At 54.6% G+C, this 17,726-nt stretch overlaps 3 protein-coding genes across 7 annotated transcripts in view; 2 read left to right on the forward strand and 1 right to left on the reverse strand.

Moving 5' to 3' along the window:
* Positions 1–8,003, forward strand: part of CFAP61 (cilia and flagella associated protein 61) — a gene marked incomplete at both ends in the record, with an annotated part of 89,583 nt that extends 81,580 nt beyond the window's left edge. Inside the window, 2 exons of the mRNA XM_084202281.1 lie at positions 403–538; positions 7,918–8,003. Coding sequence (XP_084058407.1) covers positions 403–538; positions 7,918–8,003 — 222 coding nt within the window. The remainder of the gene's footprint in view (positions 1–402; positions 539–7,917) is intronic.
* Positions 2,002–3,866, forward strand: INSM1 (INSM transcriptional repressor 1; the record flags this gene model as incomplete). The annotated part of the gene is given in 2 exon segments (XM_084202757.1): positions 2,002–2,056; positions 2,059–3,866. Coding segments are annotated over 2 exon segments (1,437 nt in total). The 3' UTR covers positions 3,441–3,866.
* A 4,687-nt stretch (positions 8,004–12,690) lies between the features above and the next one.
* The window catches only part of RALGAPA2 (Ral GTPase activating protein catalytic subunit alpha 2), a 92,067-nt gene continuing 87,031 nt past the window's right edge, over positions 12,691–17,726 (reverse strand). For 4 of the 5 annotated variants that reach the window (XM_084202483.1, XM_084202484.1, XM_084202480.1 and 1 more), the window contains 2 exons: positions 15,033–15,071; positions 12,691–12,842 (listed from right to left, as the gene is read on the reverse strand). In XM_084202483.1, the coding sequence (XP_084058609.1) occupies positions 15,067–15,071 (5 nt within the window). In that variant the 3' untranslated portion in view covers positions 12,691–12,842; positions 15,033–15,066. Of the gene's footprint in view, positions 12,843–14,830; positions 15,072–17,726 lie in introns of those variants that run through there. The other variant, XM_084202481.1, reaches the window with a different exon arrangement.

Below are 17,726 nucleotides of genomic sequence, written 5' to 3' on the forward strand. Positions count from 1 at the left end.
AGCACTTGTCGTCCATCAGGAATAATGGCCTGGTGCTCTGGCTGCAGCTGGGCCGTGCTGAGACTCGGTTAAAAGCCACAGTAAATATAGGGCACGGAGCAGGGGGAAGTGTGGAATTCCTTTGGCAAAACCCCTCTGACAGGGGTTTGTCCCACCACGGGTTTGTTCTACACAACCCTTGCTTGCACCTGTGGCTGGTTATTTGTGAGGGAGAGGCAAACAAACAGTCGAGCACCACCGGCCCCAGGGTGTTTTCAGTGTGAGCTCCATTCCATACCCCACTGCCCCCTGTATCCTAGCCCTGACATGTTTTCAGGCTATTTTCGGACCCCGCTGCCACGCTCCGTGTCTCCGGAGTGTGCCCCGAGTCCCGTTTGTCTGTCTGACAGCTCTGTCCTGCAGGTGCCGGGGCAGCAGCCTAGGCTGAAACCCAGCCCGCCATCGCTTCGGGAACCCGTCCTGCGTTACCTGCGCCACCACCGCGCCCAGCTGCCCATGTACGCCCCGACCGATGCCTACAGACTGCTCCCGGCTGCAGGTAAGAGAGAGGCAACGGGGTCTCGGGCCACAGCCCCCGCCGTGGGTGGGGGGTCTCGGTGCGCAGCCTTGGCAGTGATGGGGATCTCTGTGCGCCACCCCGCCGTGGGCAGGGGGGGTCTCGGTGTGCAGCCCCGGCTCTGACCGGGTAGTCTCGGTGTGAAGCCCCGTCGGTGAAGGGAGATGTCGGTGCGCAGCCCCATCGGTGAAGGGGAGTCTCTCGGTTCGTAGCCCCGGCGGGGAGGCGGCGGCGGCGCGTGCCCGCGGGGCCGCAGCTGTATGCTAATGGACCGCGGGCCGCCCGCCCCGCCCCGCCGCGCCGCACGCCTGTCCCACCCGGGCGGGCGGGGCGGCCCCTCGAACCCCCCCCGCCGCCTGGCCCGGCCCGCCGGGGGGGTGTCCGGGGGAGCGGCGGCCCCCGGCGCCCCCCCGCTCGCCGCCCTTTGTGCCGAGGGTCGCGCAGCTTTATGCTAATGACGCGCACAAAGGCGCGCGCGGGGGGGCCCCGCTCGCTCGCGTGCCGCCCGCGTGCCCCGCGCCCCCCACAAAGGGCCTGGCGGGGGGCGGGGAGGGCGATGCCCGCACGCGCCCCCGGCCTGGCGGCGGCTCCGCTCCCCCCCCCCTCCATCCCGGTCCCGCCACCTGCGGGGCGGCCCCGCGACCCCCCGCGCGCAGCCCCGCGCCGCCGCGGACAAAGGGCTGCGGGAGCGGGGCCGCGGCCCGGGGCTCTCCCTGCCACGGCTGCACCTGCCGCATCCTTGGGGGCTTCGGGCGTGTTTGCTTAGACAACGAGCGCGGGGAGCGGGGATCCTCTGCCCGTTCCCCGTCGCACTTTGTACACCCGACGCGCGGCGTTTCGGGCTGAAGCCGGGCGCCACCGTCGCCGTCCCTGCCTATACCGGGAACCGGGTCGGATCCGTTAGGGTTAGAGTAACAGGTTCAGTTACCAGCGGGCCGGGGCTATGGCTCCGCCTGCCACGACCCCACAGCAGCGCGGAGTTGTTCCGTTCGCAGGGTTGCCGGGCTCGGCCGGGCCCTGATGACCCCTTCGTTATTCCTCCCGCTCGGACAGACCCGTCGTTGGCCACCTGCTGCCGCCGCTAGGCAGCACCCCCGGCGGGCAGCCCCGCTCCCCTCTGTGCCGCCGCCGCCACAAGCGCCACTTTCGCCTCCTCCTGCGCCGAACTCTCCGCACCCCGGTGCCGGCCGCCCCCGCAAGCAGTCCGCCCGCCGAGAGCGGACGGTGCTCCGTGCCGAGCTTGCGGCGGCGCGGCCCGGGCTGGCGGGCGGCCCGAGAGCACCACCCGCTGCCGGCCCCGCTGCCGGCGCGAGGGGCGGCACACAAAGGCCGCGCGTGCCGGGCGGGCGGGGGCGGGGCCGGGCGTGTGCCGGTCCGGGCTCAGGTGCGGCCGCGCCGCCGCCGCCGCCGCTGATTGGCCCGTCCCGCCGCCGCCGGCCCGAACAATGGCCCCGGCCCGCTTAAAGGCGGCGGCGGCCGCGCCGCGGGCAGAGCTAGGAGCCTCCGTCGTGGCCGCCGCCGGCCCGGAGCCGGCGCGAAGATGCCCCGGGGCTTCCTGGTGAAGCGCAGCCGGCGGCCCACCCCCGTGTCCTACCGGGCGCGCTGCTGCCGCGAAGCCGCCGCCGGCCCGCCGCTCCCCGCCGGGGCCGCCCAGCCGCCCGCCTGCCCCGCCGCTCCACCGCCCCTGCCGCGGGACTCGCCGCCGCCGGTGCCGTTCGGGACGCCCGATGCCGCCGTGCAGGCGCTGTACAGCCCCACGCGGCCCGTCAGCAGGGACAAGTACCTGGAGCGCGGCTTCAGCCTGGGCTCGCCCGTCTCAGCCGAGTCCTTTCCCGCGCCGGCCGTGCCCGGCACCATGGACCCGATCCTCTTCGCCCCGGCTGACCTCAAGCTCTGGGCCGCTGCTGGCCACGCCGAGCCGCCCGCCGCCCACCCCGGCCCCGGTGGAGTCCCCGCGCCGCCCGCCCCGGCCGCGCCGCCCGCCTCGGGCCGACCGCTGCCCGCCAAGCGCCCACCGGGTGCCTCCGAACCTGGGCGGCAGAAGGCCCCGTCGGGCAAGAAGACGAAGGCGATCCGCAAGCTGACCTTCGAGGACGAAGTGACCACCTCGCCCGTGCTGGGGCTGCGCATCAAGGAGGGCCCGGTGGAGGTGCCGGCCAAGGCACGGGGCGGCTGCGCCCGTCCGCTGGGCGAGTTCATCTGCCAGCTCTGCAAGGAGGAGTACGGGGACCCCTTCGCGCTGGCGCAGCACCGCTGCTCCCGCATCGTCCGGGTGGAGTACCGCTGCCCCGAGTGCGACAAGGTCTTCTCCTGCCCCGCCAACCTCGCCTCCCACCGCCGCTGGCACAAACCGCGTCCGCCCACCACCAAGAGCGGCCCCGAGGCCGGCCGGGCACCGGCTGCGGGCCCGGGCCCGGCCCCGGCGGAGGAGACACCGAAGGAAGCGAGCGGTGGCAGCGGCAGCGAGCGGGACACACCGAGCCCTGGCGGAGCCTCGGAGGCGGGCTCCGAGGAGGGGCTCTTCGAGTGTCCCCGCTGCGCCAAGCGGTTCCGCCGGCAAGCCTACCTGCGCAAGCACCTGTTGGGGCACGCTACACCGGCATCCACGGCAGCCCCGGTACCCGCACCGGCCCCAGAGCCCAGCGCCGAGGAGCTGCCTGCCGCCGAGTGCCGCCTCTGCCCCGTCTGCGGGGAGACCTTCCCCAGCAAGAGCAGCCAGGAGCGGCACCTGCGCCTCCTGCACGCCGCCCAGGTCTTCCCCTGCAAGTACTGCCCGGCCACCTTCTACAGCTCTCCCGGCCTCACCCGGCACATCAACAAGTGCCACCCCTCGGAGAACCGGCAGGTCATCCTGCTTCAGGTGCCGCTGCGCCCTGCCTGCTGAGCCGCCCGTGCCTTCCCCGCCGCCCCGCGCTGCTCCCCCGGGGCTGCCACACGATTAGCTTTAATACGGCTTGTGACCTGCTGGAATCTGGCTTTACACTTACCTTCCCGGGGTCTCTCTCTTCTTTTTTCTTTTTTTTTTTTTTTATTTTATTTTAATTTTTTTAAAATTTTATTCCTTTGCTCTGTTTTTTATCGATGTGAACAGATCAAACTGCTTGAGAGAAACAAGCGTTTCCTTTAGTGTAGCCACAAATGCCTTGACTCTGCTGTTGATGGTCTCCAGAAAATGCTGTAGAAACTGCCTTAACTGTGACATGCCAACTTTCTGTTTCTGTTCGTTTGCCCTTTCTAAGGTAGCTCATGAGTTGTCTATCTGTATATGTTGGTTTGAGTAATTATGTTATTTATTCGTTATTTATTTATATTAATTATGAAGATTGATATTATTTGATTGCAGATATTCTAATGCGCTTTTTTGTCTCCCCACCTGCCATTTCACTGTGCGTTTTAGAAGATCTTTTTTTCTTAAGGGATCTGCTAAAAAGGTTTTAACTTTTATACCTAGAATAACACATGATCTTAACCATTTTATCCCGTGCAACCAACAGCTCTTACTTTTAGATGCAATCTCTTTTTCTACACACATTATTTTCTTAACTGTTAGCTATTTATAGAGTGCTTCGATAGAACTGTTTCAACTGTATAATTATTTACTATTCGAATAAAATATTTTCAAATTCAAGCATGCCCCCACCCCTCCTGCTTCTCCCTGCCGGGCTGGCCCTGGGGGCTCGGGGAGGATGGGGTGGGGGGGCTGGCACCCGGCTCCGCACTGCAGCTGGCAGGGTGCCTCCATAGGGGCACCAGCCTGCTCTGTGCCGTTTTGATGAGCTTAATTAAAAAGGAATTAAAGGGAGGAGAAGCGCAGGGTGCAGCGTGGCTGCTCTGGGGGAAGGCTGCCCCCCGAGCAAAGGGGTCCCCTGGCCATGGGCTGGAGCCCCAGCCCTGCTCCTGTTCTAGCCATCTTTGGGCACAGCCTGCCCTGTGCTCTGCTGCTGGGGAGAGCTGCCAGGTGCCTTCCCTGGAAGGTGTTGCAGGGAAAGCTAGAGGAGAGGCAGCACCTGTAAGTGGAGAACTTGTAGGAATCCCTACCTACGAGGGCTGTGCTGTTTGCTGGGTGGCTGCTGCATGTGCTCAGCGCTGAGATGTGGGGCTCGGCAGAGCAGCAGCACCCTGCTTTGGCCATGAGCTGTGGAGCTGGTGCAAGGAAGGCCAGGTATTTCTCGGCTTCTTGGCAGGGCTGGAGCCAGCTCTTGCCTGGTCCTTTGTGGCCTGCAGTGGGGTTTCTGCAGCAGCCTTTGGTAACTGTATGTAGAGATATATTATCTATGCAGCTAGATCTATCTCCAGGGCTTGTGTTTGTATGTGGGAATCTTGATGGGTTTGGTCAGAATTGTTGTAAAATCTGTGTAAGTGGGGAAGGTGCATGCCGGGTTTGTGAAACTCCTCTCACAGACAGGTGTTACATGCATCTATATGATCTCCCCCTTTGCCAGCAGGAACAGGCACAGAGCACACTTCACGGCATGCAAATCTGCTTGGCAGCCCCAAGAGCAAATCCCTGCTTCCAAACTGGTGTGTGAAGGGCCAGGGGGCTGTGAGGGCTTGGTGTGGACACATGGGCTGCTCCGTCTTGGGGTAAGCAATGGCTTTGAGGTTTTGGCTCCCTGGAAGAGGTTTCCAGCCTGTTCCTGCCATCTTCTCTCACCTAAGGACTCCTAACCCTAATCCTGATCCTGGGAAAGGCAGGTGGTGGAGCTTCCTGGTGGAAAGTTTCCAGGAACGGGCTGAGTATTTTATGATAAAGTGAAGGTTGTAGAGAAAGACCGTCTTTCTAGAGAAAGATTAAAGATTTGTTTGGGGTGGGGTTTTTTTTGGGTTGGTTTTTTTTTTTGGTTTTTGGGGGTTTTTTGTTCAGTCAGGCTAAACACTACCAGTGTATGGGTATGCTCCTGTTGTCTTGATTCCTAGGAAACTGACTTGGTAGTACCAGGGCTGACTTCAGGCCTAGGCAATGCTGTGGTTTTAGCTGTAAATCAATACACTGGAAAAGAGCACAGCCGGAGAGACACAGGCAGCAAAGCCTGCCTGGCAAGAGGTGCAGGCAGGCACCTCTTTTGCCTTTCCTGGCTTCCCTGGCCTTGGAAAGCCCCAGATCCTGGGCTGTTGCAGACGGTGTTGCAGCTGTCCTGTCCGTAGAGCGGCCTCTCTGTTCCCCGAGGGGACTTTGCCAACACACATGGCTGTCCTCTCAGGCCACTGGACACCATTTCCAGACCAGGCCCAGCACATCCTCCCAAGAAGCCTAATGGCTCCATCCACACTGTCACGGCAGTGTCCCTGCTGAAATCTGTGCTCAAAGCCAGTGGCACCAGCAGGCTACAAAACAACAGCTTCATACTGCTGTCCATTTCCTGATAGTCAGATAAATCCATGTCTGTCCGGCTAAGAATCAGTTGAAATTTCTAAGGGCCAGAATTCCCCAGGTTTTTTGAACTGTCTGGGTAACCTATGGCACTGAGGTGTTGCATCTCCTGCTGAGCAGGAAGGCTGATTAGTAGAAACTCCTGTGTTGGGGAGGAGTAAGGAGAGGTGGCAGTGGAGTTCACTGGAAATGGCTCTGTTCACAAACATCCTGTAAAAGGGACATAATTTGCTTTTGACATCCCTGGGCTGCAGCAACCTGGGCAGAGCTGCTGTGCCTTTGTGTCTTCAGCCAGTTCTCCCCTCATCTGCACCGCACGGTCCTTGTGAGGCCAAGTCCTGACTGCTCAAGGGGTTTCTGGAGAGGTTCCTTGTGGGAGTGAGCCCCAACCTGAGGGGTTTTGCAGGGAGCTATCAGCATTATGTTTTGCATCTCATGCTACCTGGCAGTGAAGGGCATTGCACCGTCATGACAGGTTACAGAGCCTCCTGCTCACACCAGTGTCCTTTGGACAGTATTTTGGGGATGGATCTGTCTTTGCCCCTCACCAGTTCCTGCCTTGCACTGTCCCACTATCCAGGCCCCCAGCACTGGGCCTCTGTCTCCTGCTCTGTGTCTGTGAAGTTCTAAGGCCACGTGTGGCTTGGTGGCTGTGGCAGGGGCCGAGCAGCACGGCTGAACCCAGAGTGTTCTCAGTACAGACCCTGGGAATGCAGGTGTTGCCTGGTGGGTGCCGTGTCCCGGCCACCTGGCAGCACGGCCGGCCAGCGCTGCGCAAACAAAGCCTCCTGCCATCAGCTAACAAATCAGCTGCTGATGGCTCTCAGTGCATCCAGCAGGAACAGGTCTGGGCACCATGGAAAACACTGATCCTGCCCCAAATATGACGCAGTGGAGGCAGCTGGTGCAGAGGTTGCTGGTGCATTCAGGCAGAGGGGTTTGCCTGCTGTGCTGGAGCCTTCCTCCTCTGAGCACGCTGAGAGCCAAATGTGTGGTTCGGGACTGAGTGTTGTGAGCACAGGGAAAGGAGCTGGGAGATAGAGGAACCTACAGGGTCCTGGGAAATACAGCATGGACACCATCCCTGCCCCATGGGCTTAGGGCTGCTGGGGAGCTGGGGCAAGGTGCTCTTGCCCTGCTCCTGCTCCTGCCCCAGGGGAAGACTCTGGAGGATGCTTGTCTCCAGTGAAGGTTTTTACAAGTTTTGGTACCAACACCACGGTCCCCCATAGCCATCAGTGCAGTAAGGCATCTGTCAGCTGCCTTGCTGGACTCACTCACTGGGAAACACAGCTGGGCACAGCTCAAGGTTTTGGGGGGCCCTGCCCAGCACCTCCTGGTCTGTTTCTGGGGTGGGCAGCTGGGAGGTATCCATGGGATTGGGGGAAGCCTGAAAACAGGACAACAATTGGCTTTTGCCTTGGATTTCACTCTCCCTCAACAACACAAGCCTGTTTAAAAAAAAGGTATTGCTGTTGATGAGCTGGGAAATGGCTCATGGAGTCACAGGTGTTTCTCTGGGGTGTGCCATGCCTGCAGGGTGCTACAGAGTGCTGTGGTGTGCTGGTGCCAACACACCTCCTGTCCCATTGCTCCCAGGTCAGGAGTGCTGGGTTGTGGCGAGTGTTTTAGGCTGGGTGGGACAACAGTTCCCTGAAGCACCCAGGCATCTCTCCTTGGTGAAGGATATGGGTTTGCAGGTGCATCCTTGCAAATGACATTAAACACCTCAGATCCTTCCATGCAGGTAAGAAGCCTCATTAGGGCTATAAATGGTTTAAATAAAATGTAATTTACTGTCTACATAACAAAGGTCTGCCTCTGGCAACATTTGATGCATTAATCATTGAGATGGGACATGCCAAGCATGGGCTGTCCTGTGGTACCAACTCCACCCCAGACACTGCCAGGCTTGGTTCTTACCTGTGCCATGGGATCCAAGTGCTGGGCTGCCCCCAGCACTGTTCTGACTATGCTGTTTTCTCCTCAGCAGGCAGCCAGGGACTGAAGCTGGGTAGAGCTGGGCACAGTGGCGGCAGCAGCAGGAGCCCCACGCTGGCACAGGAGCCCTCCTAGGAGTGCATCCTCCTGACACGGTAATTGGGACATTGTTTGCAGCAGCCAGGCCCAGTTAAACCACCTGTTCCTCTTGAAAAAGAACCACTGTTTTAAAGCTCTAATAAAGCCCCCTCGCAGCTCTGAAGGCGAGGGCATGCACAGCCCAGCCTGTTCCTGCCTGGCTCTTGCGCTGTATCACTCTGCTGAGGCTTTTCAGCCTTCCTTAGGGAATGGGGAAGGTGAGTGACAGGGAGGATTTAACCAGAGCAAAGGAGCATGGTTCAGCTGCCGGTTAAAACAGGTTCTGCTTTCTCAGGGTATGGGACCACGGTGTTTTTATTGGCTCATTTTTACAGCTCTTTAGAGGGAAATTACCTATAGTGCAACACCAGTTCAATTACAAATGTGAGGAAAATTGTATACTGTTGGGGGTGTCTGAACTGGGAGGTTTTGGTTTAGTTACACACAGAAGAAAATCAGAATTTATCACATACAATAAATTATATTTTGCATTTGCCCCTGGATCCTTGGAAGTGTCCAAGGCCAGGCTGGTTGGAGCTTGGAGCAACCTGGGATAGTGGAAGGTGTCCCTGCCCATGGTAAGGGTGGAATGAGATGAGCTTTATTGCGCCCTTCCAACCCAAACTATTCTAGGATTCTGTGATAAAGTAAATGTAAAAAATACATTCCTTTTAGAGCAGTATATTCAATATAGATGATTTATATAAGTAAACTTCAGAATATGTAGGTAATAACAGGTAATGCAATAGGTAATAATAATAGGTAATACGTAGGTAATTTAATAATATATTACGTGTAATAATATATTACAATATATATATTATTGTAATAATATATTACATATATCAAAGCATATTATAATATGCAGTAGATACTAATATATGTCCGTTATATATTGCCACTTAGGCAATGCATATTAAATATATAATCTACAGTACATGATATCATCTATGCATTATACATAATTACTGATACATTACCAATGCTGATGTAATTAAACACTCTTGTCTGACAGGAGGTTTTGTCAGCTCTGCAGCCAGGATTTGTGGAGGACTGTAGTGCACTGAATACTCCATGATGCACATTATATATGTGCCAAATATTACATGTTCATTATATCATGTTATATAGAATTCATACATTGCTGATATGATTTATGTGATTTTCTTATATACATTTTCAAGAAAAGTATACTGCATGTATTTGCACACAGTATTACAGTTAGCAAACTGTAATGTTATAGTTTTTGTCATGATGCATGCATAGAACTGAAATATATCCCAGGGATGTGTATATCTACAATTGCATATGTAGATATGCAATTTTTTCATAAAATTATTACCTTTATAGTCAATATTTAATATTCAAAACCAGGTATTAATAGGATAAAAATATAGTGAATATGATATAATGCATTGTATAATATATAATGAATATCACATTATATATCTTGTATTATACCTAGATTATAGATCACAGATTGCATATATTTTCCTTAATGTAATAATATCTACACATTGTGTGTATTTAATACCTATAACAGATACTCTAGCTACTAGAAACATATAGACATGCATAACATCAAATATTAGATATATATTTTGAAATACCGTAGCATACAATATATAGAACATAGGATGAGATCCCTAATATATTTTCTATAGTTAAAGAGAGCATATTAATAGGTGTAGGAATAAGATAATACCTATACAAATGTTTGTAAAAAATGTTAGGCATCCTTCTAAAGCTGAAGGAAGGTATAACTAGAGGGGATATTGAGAGGAAATTCTTGGCTGTGAGGTTGGGGAGGCCGTGGCACAGGTTGCCCAGAGAAGCTGTGGCTGACCCTGGACCCCTGGAAGTGTTCCAAGGCAGGCTGGACAGGGCTTGGAGCAACCTGGGATAGTGGGAAGTGTCCCTGCCCGTGATAAGGATGGAATGAGATGAGCTTTAAGTTCCTTTCCAACACAATCCATTCTGGGACTTCATGGTAAGTATAAACTAGCCTATATATTATTTAATTTAGTAAATTATTTTTAATGCCACTTTTGCAGCTGCTGCCATTGGTGCAGAGCTGGGTGTGCCTTGGGCCCATGTTCCTGCCCCATGCTGGGCTGGCTCAGCCAGCGCTGCTGTAGCCCTTTGGCTGTGGCTATGTCCTGCCTACGTCCCCAGTGCCCCCAGCCCCCGAGGGTGCCAGTGCCAGGCTGGGCATGCCCTCTGGCCAGAGCCTGCCTGCTGCCAGGGTGCCAGCCCTGGTGAAGGGCATGGCTGGCTCCGAGCGCTGCCAGCACAGCCCCCAAGTGCACAGGGCAGCCAGCCCCAGCCTGCTCTCCGCTCCCTCGAGGGTGCTGCTGCTGGGCCTGGGATCATCCTTGGGAAAGGTGGGTGCAACTGGGTTCCCAACAGCTCGTTAGTGTGTGTACAATTACTTCTGCAAAGGGAGCTTTATCTGGAGCTAGCTGGATTCACTCTCCATTTCTGGTTAGAGCACCTGAAAGCAATTTAGGAGAGGACTTTGCTGTGGCTCTTCAGCAAAGGAAGGGAACTTTCCTTTGTCTTTTTAGACATCATTATGGCTGAGTGCAGACCCCTCCATAAGCTCCCTGCTTAAGGAATGTCACTGTAGAGTACAAAATCACCCCTAAAAACTTCTTGATTTTAATGTGGGTGGTTGGGTTGTGAGACATTGCAGGTAAGCAGGTTATGGACAGTGGCTTCTGGGGGCCCCAAAAGTCTGTATCTGTGCTTGGCACAGTGGGCAGGGCCGGGCTGGCAGGAGGTGCCACCCTGCAGGGTCTTCAGGGCACAAGCGTGGGTGCCCCTGCGTCAGTCCCAGTGTGATGAAAACTCCTCAAGAGCACTCCGGTCTGGGAATGCCACTGCATGCTCCACACCTGGCGGCTGTTCCTGCAGAGAGGGACAGAACCCACATCCAGCAGGGACTGTCCCTGTCCCTGTGAGCCAGCCCTGCACACCCATGGCACCCGCAGCAGCAGGGCCCAGCAGTACCACTCCAGTGTCGTCAGAGTTCCAGCCCCGGCACCTCCCACCAATCACCACACACCACACAGGTACTGCCTTTTATTGCTCTGGGGAGAAATTTTATTGTGAGCAAAGATTTATTCATTTTGTGAGGGGTAACAGAGTGGCTTTGTCACCCAGTTCAGGGTGCAAAACCACAGTGGACTTTATACAAATTAATAGTTTTTTGACATCAGGAAAACATGATTTTCATTGATGTCTTAATTCTTCCCTGAATTAGAGGTACATATTGCTCTAGGGAGAAAGGGCTCCTTACTCAGAAGGATGCCTTTGAAATTGTTTCAGACCAGCTATTGGATAACTAAGAGCCAGACAGTCTTGCCTGTCCGGCCCCGAATGTAAAATAAATTAAAATACATGTTTTATTTTCTAGGTTCCTTCACTGACAGAAAATCAACAGAAAGCAAAACCCAACTGTGGGTTGAGGCAGAAAATCAAACCAGTTCTACAAGCCCTCAGTGATAGAGGCTCCTTCTTGCAGCTGCACGAGGTGAGTTCCTGTCGGGCAGGAGGCTGAGCTGCTGCCCCTTGGGCACAGAGCTCACAGGCATCACTGGCCATGGCTGGAATGCGCCCCACAGGCACAGGGTGGCCTCTGGCCAGGTGCTGGCACTCAGACGGTCAGACAGACAGATGGTTGTAACACCAAGTGTAAGTGTAAGTGCAAAAACAGATGGGGGCCCAACGGCACATTTCCCAAAAAATGCAATCCCTTTGCTTGAAGCAATTCCGTTGGGAGGTGTGCGTGTGTGTGCCCAGGAGCAAACAAGCAGCAGCAGGACAGGGCTCTGTGGCTGCTGAATCTCAGATTTCTGTTGCTTTAAAATACCTGGGATTTAACTATAAAAATTTTCACCCCATCAAACTACGACACGTGGTAAACCAAAGCAGGTCAGCTACTGCCAACATGAGCTCTGCTCACTACAGCAGGTGCCAGGAGGACACCCTAAGTCCTCAGAAGCCTTCAGCTGTGTTGTACTCTGGCTAGAGACAGGTCACAGCCTGCTGGGACAAGGTGAGGAGGTTACCCACTTCTTCACACTGTGCTGGGAAGGGGTCATGGCAGGAGTGTGGCTTTTGTTCTTCTAAAAGGGATTTGCTTATTTTTGTTTCTCTAGGGAGCAGTTCCAGTGCACAGCCATTGCACACACCACAGAAAGGCCACGGCACTCCTCAGTGGGACAGCACCAACTGAAGAGCTCCTCCCTCATCCACCTATGCTCCCAGCAGGGAACATTTGCTACCTGGCCAGTCACAGGAAAACCTCTCTTTAGAAGAAATTCCCTAATGCACAGGTAAGTGCTCCCTGGAATGACTAAAGCAATGCTCTAAGGGTACGTTAAACAACTAGTTTCAGTGCTGGTTCACCTCTGGCTGCAACACCTGCACCCAGGGGCTTGGGGCCCTTGCTCACCTGGTGCCAGTGCAGTGGTGATGGTGACACAGGTGACATCCAATCCCCAGCCATGTCTGACCAGACTGGGGAAGGGCCATTTCACAGAGCAAACCCCTCTCCCTGCCCCTTCAAGAGGTATTCACCCAGACTGCCCATTCTAATCTGTGCTCAGGTGCTGTGGGCTGCTCCAGCCACGGCTCTGTTGTGCAGGGCCTCAGGTGGACACCTCAGGTGGACACCTCAGGTGGACACCTTGCTGAGGGTGTTGGCAGAGCAGCAGAGCTTCCCCGAGACCTTGCTCCTGGAGGCACGTGGCAGCGAGGGCGAGGGCGGCTCCACCAGCTCGACGCCAGCGGTGTCAGCGAGGTCAGCGCTTGCACTTGTGGTGAGGCAGCCTGGAAAACAGAGGAGGCAAGGAAAACCCAGGTCAGGAAAAACAGCTGTGTCCTCACAATAACCATGTGGCACAGCTCAGCCCCTCCCCTCGCCTCTTCCCAGCCTCTCCTGGGATCACTCAGGTGAACTTGACCTCCAGAGGAGGAATTTGCTGTAGGCAGCTGAAGAACTGCCATACTGCACTTCCCAGAGAAACCAGGGATTTCTCTTTGCCAGTTCCCAAAGGTGAGGGCATGGATGTCCAGGTGTCCCCAGCATCACCCCCTTTTGCACAGCCCCTGCAGCACCCAGTGGCTCTCGGCCCCAACAGCTCCATGGGAGGGAGGTGGGAAGCTCCTATCCTGCCCACTTACAGCTCATAAAATAGTTCTGTGTGGGTCATACAAAACTGTTTTTTGCTGTGTGACATGAAACTGTTCTTCTGTATCTGGCCTGTTACAGAGAGCTGGAAACGAGCATTCCCAGTGTGAGGGCTGGCACAGAATTCTCCCTGGAAGGTGTCTCAACCTCTGGAAAAATCCTAAAGAATCACAATTTCTTCCAGTACATAACAGGTACCCTTGTTACTGGTGCTTTTGGTCACCACTGGGAAAGGGTTGGGGGGCTGTGGGTATGGGGGGTTATGCTTTGTTGTTGAGTCACCTGTTGGTTATTCCCTGGAGGCCAGGCCTGCCCAGGCTGGCTGAGGGGGAACAGGTGAGCACATGGTCATTAAAGGAGACAATAATGACCAAAACCGGGGGCAGCTTCTGTGAGGGACACGCCCTGCCCTGCTCCTGAGGGCTTGACCTGTCCCAAGGCATTTCTCACGGGGAACACAGTTTCATCAGCTCCCTAAGGAAACAGTATTTTTTAAACCATGTTGCAATGCTCTCTGGAAGTGTAAACACAAGTGTTTTATTACAGATAGGAGGGAGGAACAGCCTTGCAGCCAGGCAGGGGGAACACAGGAATGTTCTGAACCCTTTCTGAAGGCTGGCACCATTGGCACCCCCTTTGAACCTCCTGAGGGATGGTTGTGTTTTGAAGAATAGGCCTACTTCCAGTGCAAGAACTGACTCCATTCTCAGCTGTGCCTGGCCAGACCACAGCTCTTCAGTCCTCCCTTCACCTTCCTAGCCCAGGTAAATCTCAAATGTGCACAAAATGCCCCAAAGCTCAGCAGGGCCTTGGGTGAAGCTGGCCCTTGGGTACAGGTGAGCAGGGCACTGTGCTTGCACGACAGGTGGGGACATGCCCATAGGTCAGTGTGGCAGCAGGATGAGCCCTCAGCTGCTGTCTGAGGACAAAAACTCACCCTGGCTCTGGGCTGCACTTCCAAGGTGAGGTGTAACCTGTGCTTCTGCTTGAGCAGCTTTGGGTGTTTGAGTGACTGAAAGCAGGAGTGGAACAGCAGCAGCACAGCCCGAAGTGTGAGCCCCCTCAGCCTGCCTGCAGCCCTGCGTTTGCATCTCAAAGACAGCCCTTACTTACCAGATTGGTTCTTTGAGAAAAGTGACTGAGGGGAAATAGCACATTTTTAAAAGGTGGAAAGTGTGACTTAGCCTGTAAAGGCATTTTCTGTGAAAAATGGAGAGCTGTCAACTTTGGATTAAAACAAAACCTGTGGTGCTATTGGCTGGGGAGAAAAGCGTGGGGGAGGGAAGGCTTCGAGGGAGGTGTTGTGCTTGACATTCCTGCAGTGAGGCAGAATGGCAGATGGTCAAAATAATAGTTTTTTCTCCAAATGGACAAGCTGAAGCAGCTTAGAAGTAAAAAATAATTACCAGGCGCGTATCACGGGACATATTACCGTGTATGGATCACGGGAGGCATTACCTGGCACATAGAGTTTGTACTGTTCACAGATCGTGGGAGGCATTACCAGAGCCATTACTGTACACATATTGCGGGCATTAATGTACAGGAGGCATTATTGTGTTGTATATAGGAGGCAGAACTGCACCCTAGAGGCAGAACCACGTGCGGAGCACAGGAGGCACGCGCCGAGGAGGCAGAACTGCACGCGGAGTATGGGAGGTACGAGGCAATGCAGAGCATGGGAGGCACAGCAGAGGAGGTGTGAGCTGAGCATGGAGCACAGGAGGTAGAGCTGAACACGGAGCAGAGGCAGCAAGGGAGGAGGAGGGGAAGGAGAGCTGTTACTGATGAACAGCAGTGGAGGGGCCTGCAGGAAGCATCGCTCTTACCTGTGGCCGTTACTGTACCGAGAGCATTAACACTCTAATCTAAAGGGAGAGAACAAAACTACGTCAGCGAAGGACCAAAGGGGAAAACAAAACCATGTCAGTGAAGCACCAAAGGTGGGGAACAGAACCATGTCAGTGCAGGAGCAGCACCCTGTGACTGCTGTGTTTGCATCAACCTGACACAGCACACCCCGCTAAAGGCAGGAAGGGCAGCTCCCCTCAGGGACCTGCAGAAACACACACCCGTGCACTTTCTCCTGGGGTCTGAGGACTGAAACAACCAATGGAGGGAATGTTGGCAAAAATTGGAATGAATATTCATTGTGCTTCATCTTCTGTCAAACCTGCTGCTGTGGGATGGTGGTGTGCAGCTGCTTCACGCCTCAGCTCCACGTCCAGCACTGCTGCTGGTCACACCATCTGAAACTGGCTAAAATTTGAGGCTTCATGGAGACCTAAACGTCTGTGACACTACAGCCAGGTTAAAACTCCAGGAAGTGAGCAGCATAGCAATGCTGGTGCCAGAAGAAGAAGTCCTTGAATGCATAAAACCTGTCCATGAGCAGTCACACACCTGCACTCAGACAAGACACACACACACACAGTGGAGGAACTCTCACAGGTGAGGCTGCTTAGAGAGCATTAAGCTTTTAAAACACATTGCTTGCAGCAGGGATTAAAAACTGAATTAAGATATTGATGATAGCACTTTAAATGCAAGGTTACCTTGCAGGAAGCCAGAGAGAGATGGTGTATTGCATCCTAAATCCAGTCCACAAAATAAACTTGGTTCCTTCCCCAGGGCATGTGCTCTAGGAATGGCATTTTAGCCACTGCTCATGAAGCAGCTGAACACCTCTGAAAGCAAGGGTGGGTAAGACCATGACCTGTAAGGATGCTGAAGATTGGTATTTGAGAAGAACCATGAAGTTTTCACATGAGCTGTGAACTGTTCCAACCCCCTATTAACCTTTGAGCCAGGACAGGTCTGTGGAAATCTTTGTTTTCCTTCCTAGTAAATGCAAAGGTAATAAAATTCCAGAGAGAATAGTTGTCATAAATCTGCACAGTGTTCCTGCTTCCAACTCCCAAAGACAGGCTCCAAGTACACTGTAATAAGCAGCATCCTGAGCCTGCATAAGAAAACCCATGGATAACTGAAGCTGGGTTAATCAAAGCCACACACTTCCTCTAGTGCCTTGGAAAGCTGTAAGTGACACAGTAAAGAGAATCTGACACTACAGGTTAATAACTGGGGCAGAATGGACCTTAAAACAGCATCCACAGCTCCCAGCTCAGGTGGGAGTGCCTGGCACCACTGTGGGCCTCCATGGTTTGAGTGCCTGGGAAATAAGCCTGAAATGTACACATTGAAGTTTAATTACTCTCAAGTTGGAGCAGCTGCTGTTTAGTTTTGCAAGGCTCAGCCTCAGGCAGGGGGACCCCACCAAGTGCTGGGGGGTTATGTGGGTGTCACAGGTAGGGCAGCCCAAGCCCTCAGCACGAGGCTGCAGCACAGCTCTGCCCTGGTTCTGCTCTGCCTCTGCTGCAGGTCCTGCCAGTGCCTCAGTGCAGAGGGAAAACAGGAAGGGGCCACATTGCCTGGAGCCTTCTGCGAGCTGACAGCTCGAGCAGCTGGAGCTGTCACCCGGCAGAAGAGACAGCCCATCAAGCTCATATTTTTGCCCATCCCAGCACTGATTGCTAGGATAAACCCTCCCTCACCACCTCCTCTCCTGGAGAGTGTAGCTGGGGGAGCACCCTCTGAGCCAATTAATTACATGGAAAAGGCAGGGGGCCAGGCTGAGAACCCTGATGTGGCTCTCACTGCCCCCCCTCCACTGTTGGAGATCCCATGGGGACATCAGGCTTGAGGGGGAAGCAGTCCCAGCACCTGCGCAGCCTCGGGGGACAAGTGTAGACTGTCCACCCTCAGTGGTGGCACAAGGGACAGCCCCAGCATACTGGGCAGGCAGCCTCTTCCTTAGGGCTCTGCAGGGATCTGGGCTCCTGGGCATTCACTGCAGCAATCAGCCTGTTTGGCCACAGGAACTGGAGGGGGACAGAGCTGCTGTGGTACCTGTGACCCTGCCCTGCTTAATGCCAGACCATTCCTGAACCTCATGGGGATAATAAGGCAGCAGCCCTGCCAAACAGGCAGAAAAATTATGGGCAGAGCACTGCTAAGCAAGAGCACACAGGCAAGGAGCAGCTCCCACATCTTCTGGTGCACTGCAGAACTTCCCAAGGGCAGCCCAGCTGTGGCAGGCTCCAGTCTGCTGAGGATGAGGAACTACCTGGATTAAACAGATGGGGAAGCCAGACAGGTTCCCCTGCTTCATCCTGAATAGTCCTCACAGAGAAGGAGGAGGAAGAGAAAGCCCTTGAGTCCTGCCTCCTGTGGTAACTGTCCTGCCTCCTCTGTTCCACTTCCCTCGGCTTTTGCTCTCTGTTCACTGCCTGGACAACCTGCACCACCATGGCAGTAACTGCACAGTGTCCCACCTCACCTGCTGAGCACCACGCCCAGCAGACCTCACGCCTCACAACCTGCTCCATGCTAGCAACAATTCCCTGTTCTGCCAATAACCAGGACAGTCAGGAATTTCCTAAATGCTGTATATTAGAACCAATTGTTCCGTTTCAGGCAACACTGACACACAGATTAAACCCAACCCCTGGCACACTGCACGG

Source organism: Fringilla coelebs (genome assembly GCF_963513975.1).
Source record: "Fringilla coelebs genome assembly, chromosome: 3".
Lineage (NCBI taxonomy): Eukaryota > Metazoa > Chordata > Aves > Passeriformes > Fringillidae > Fringilla > Fringilla coelebs.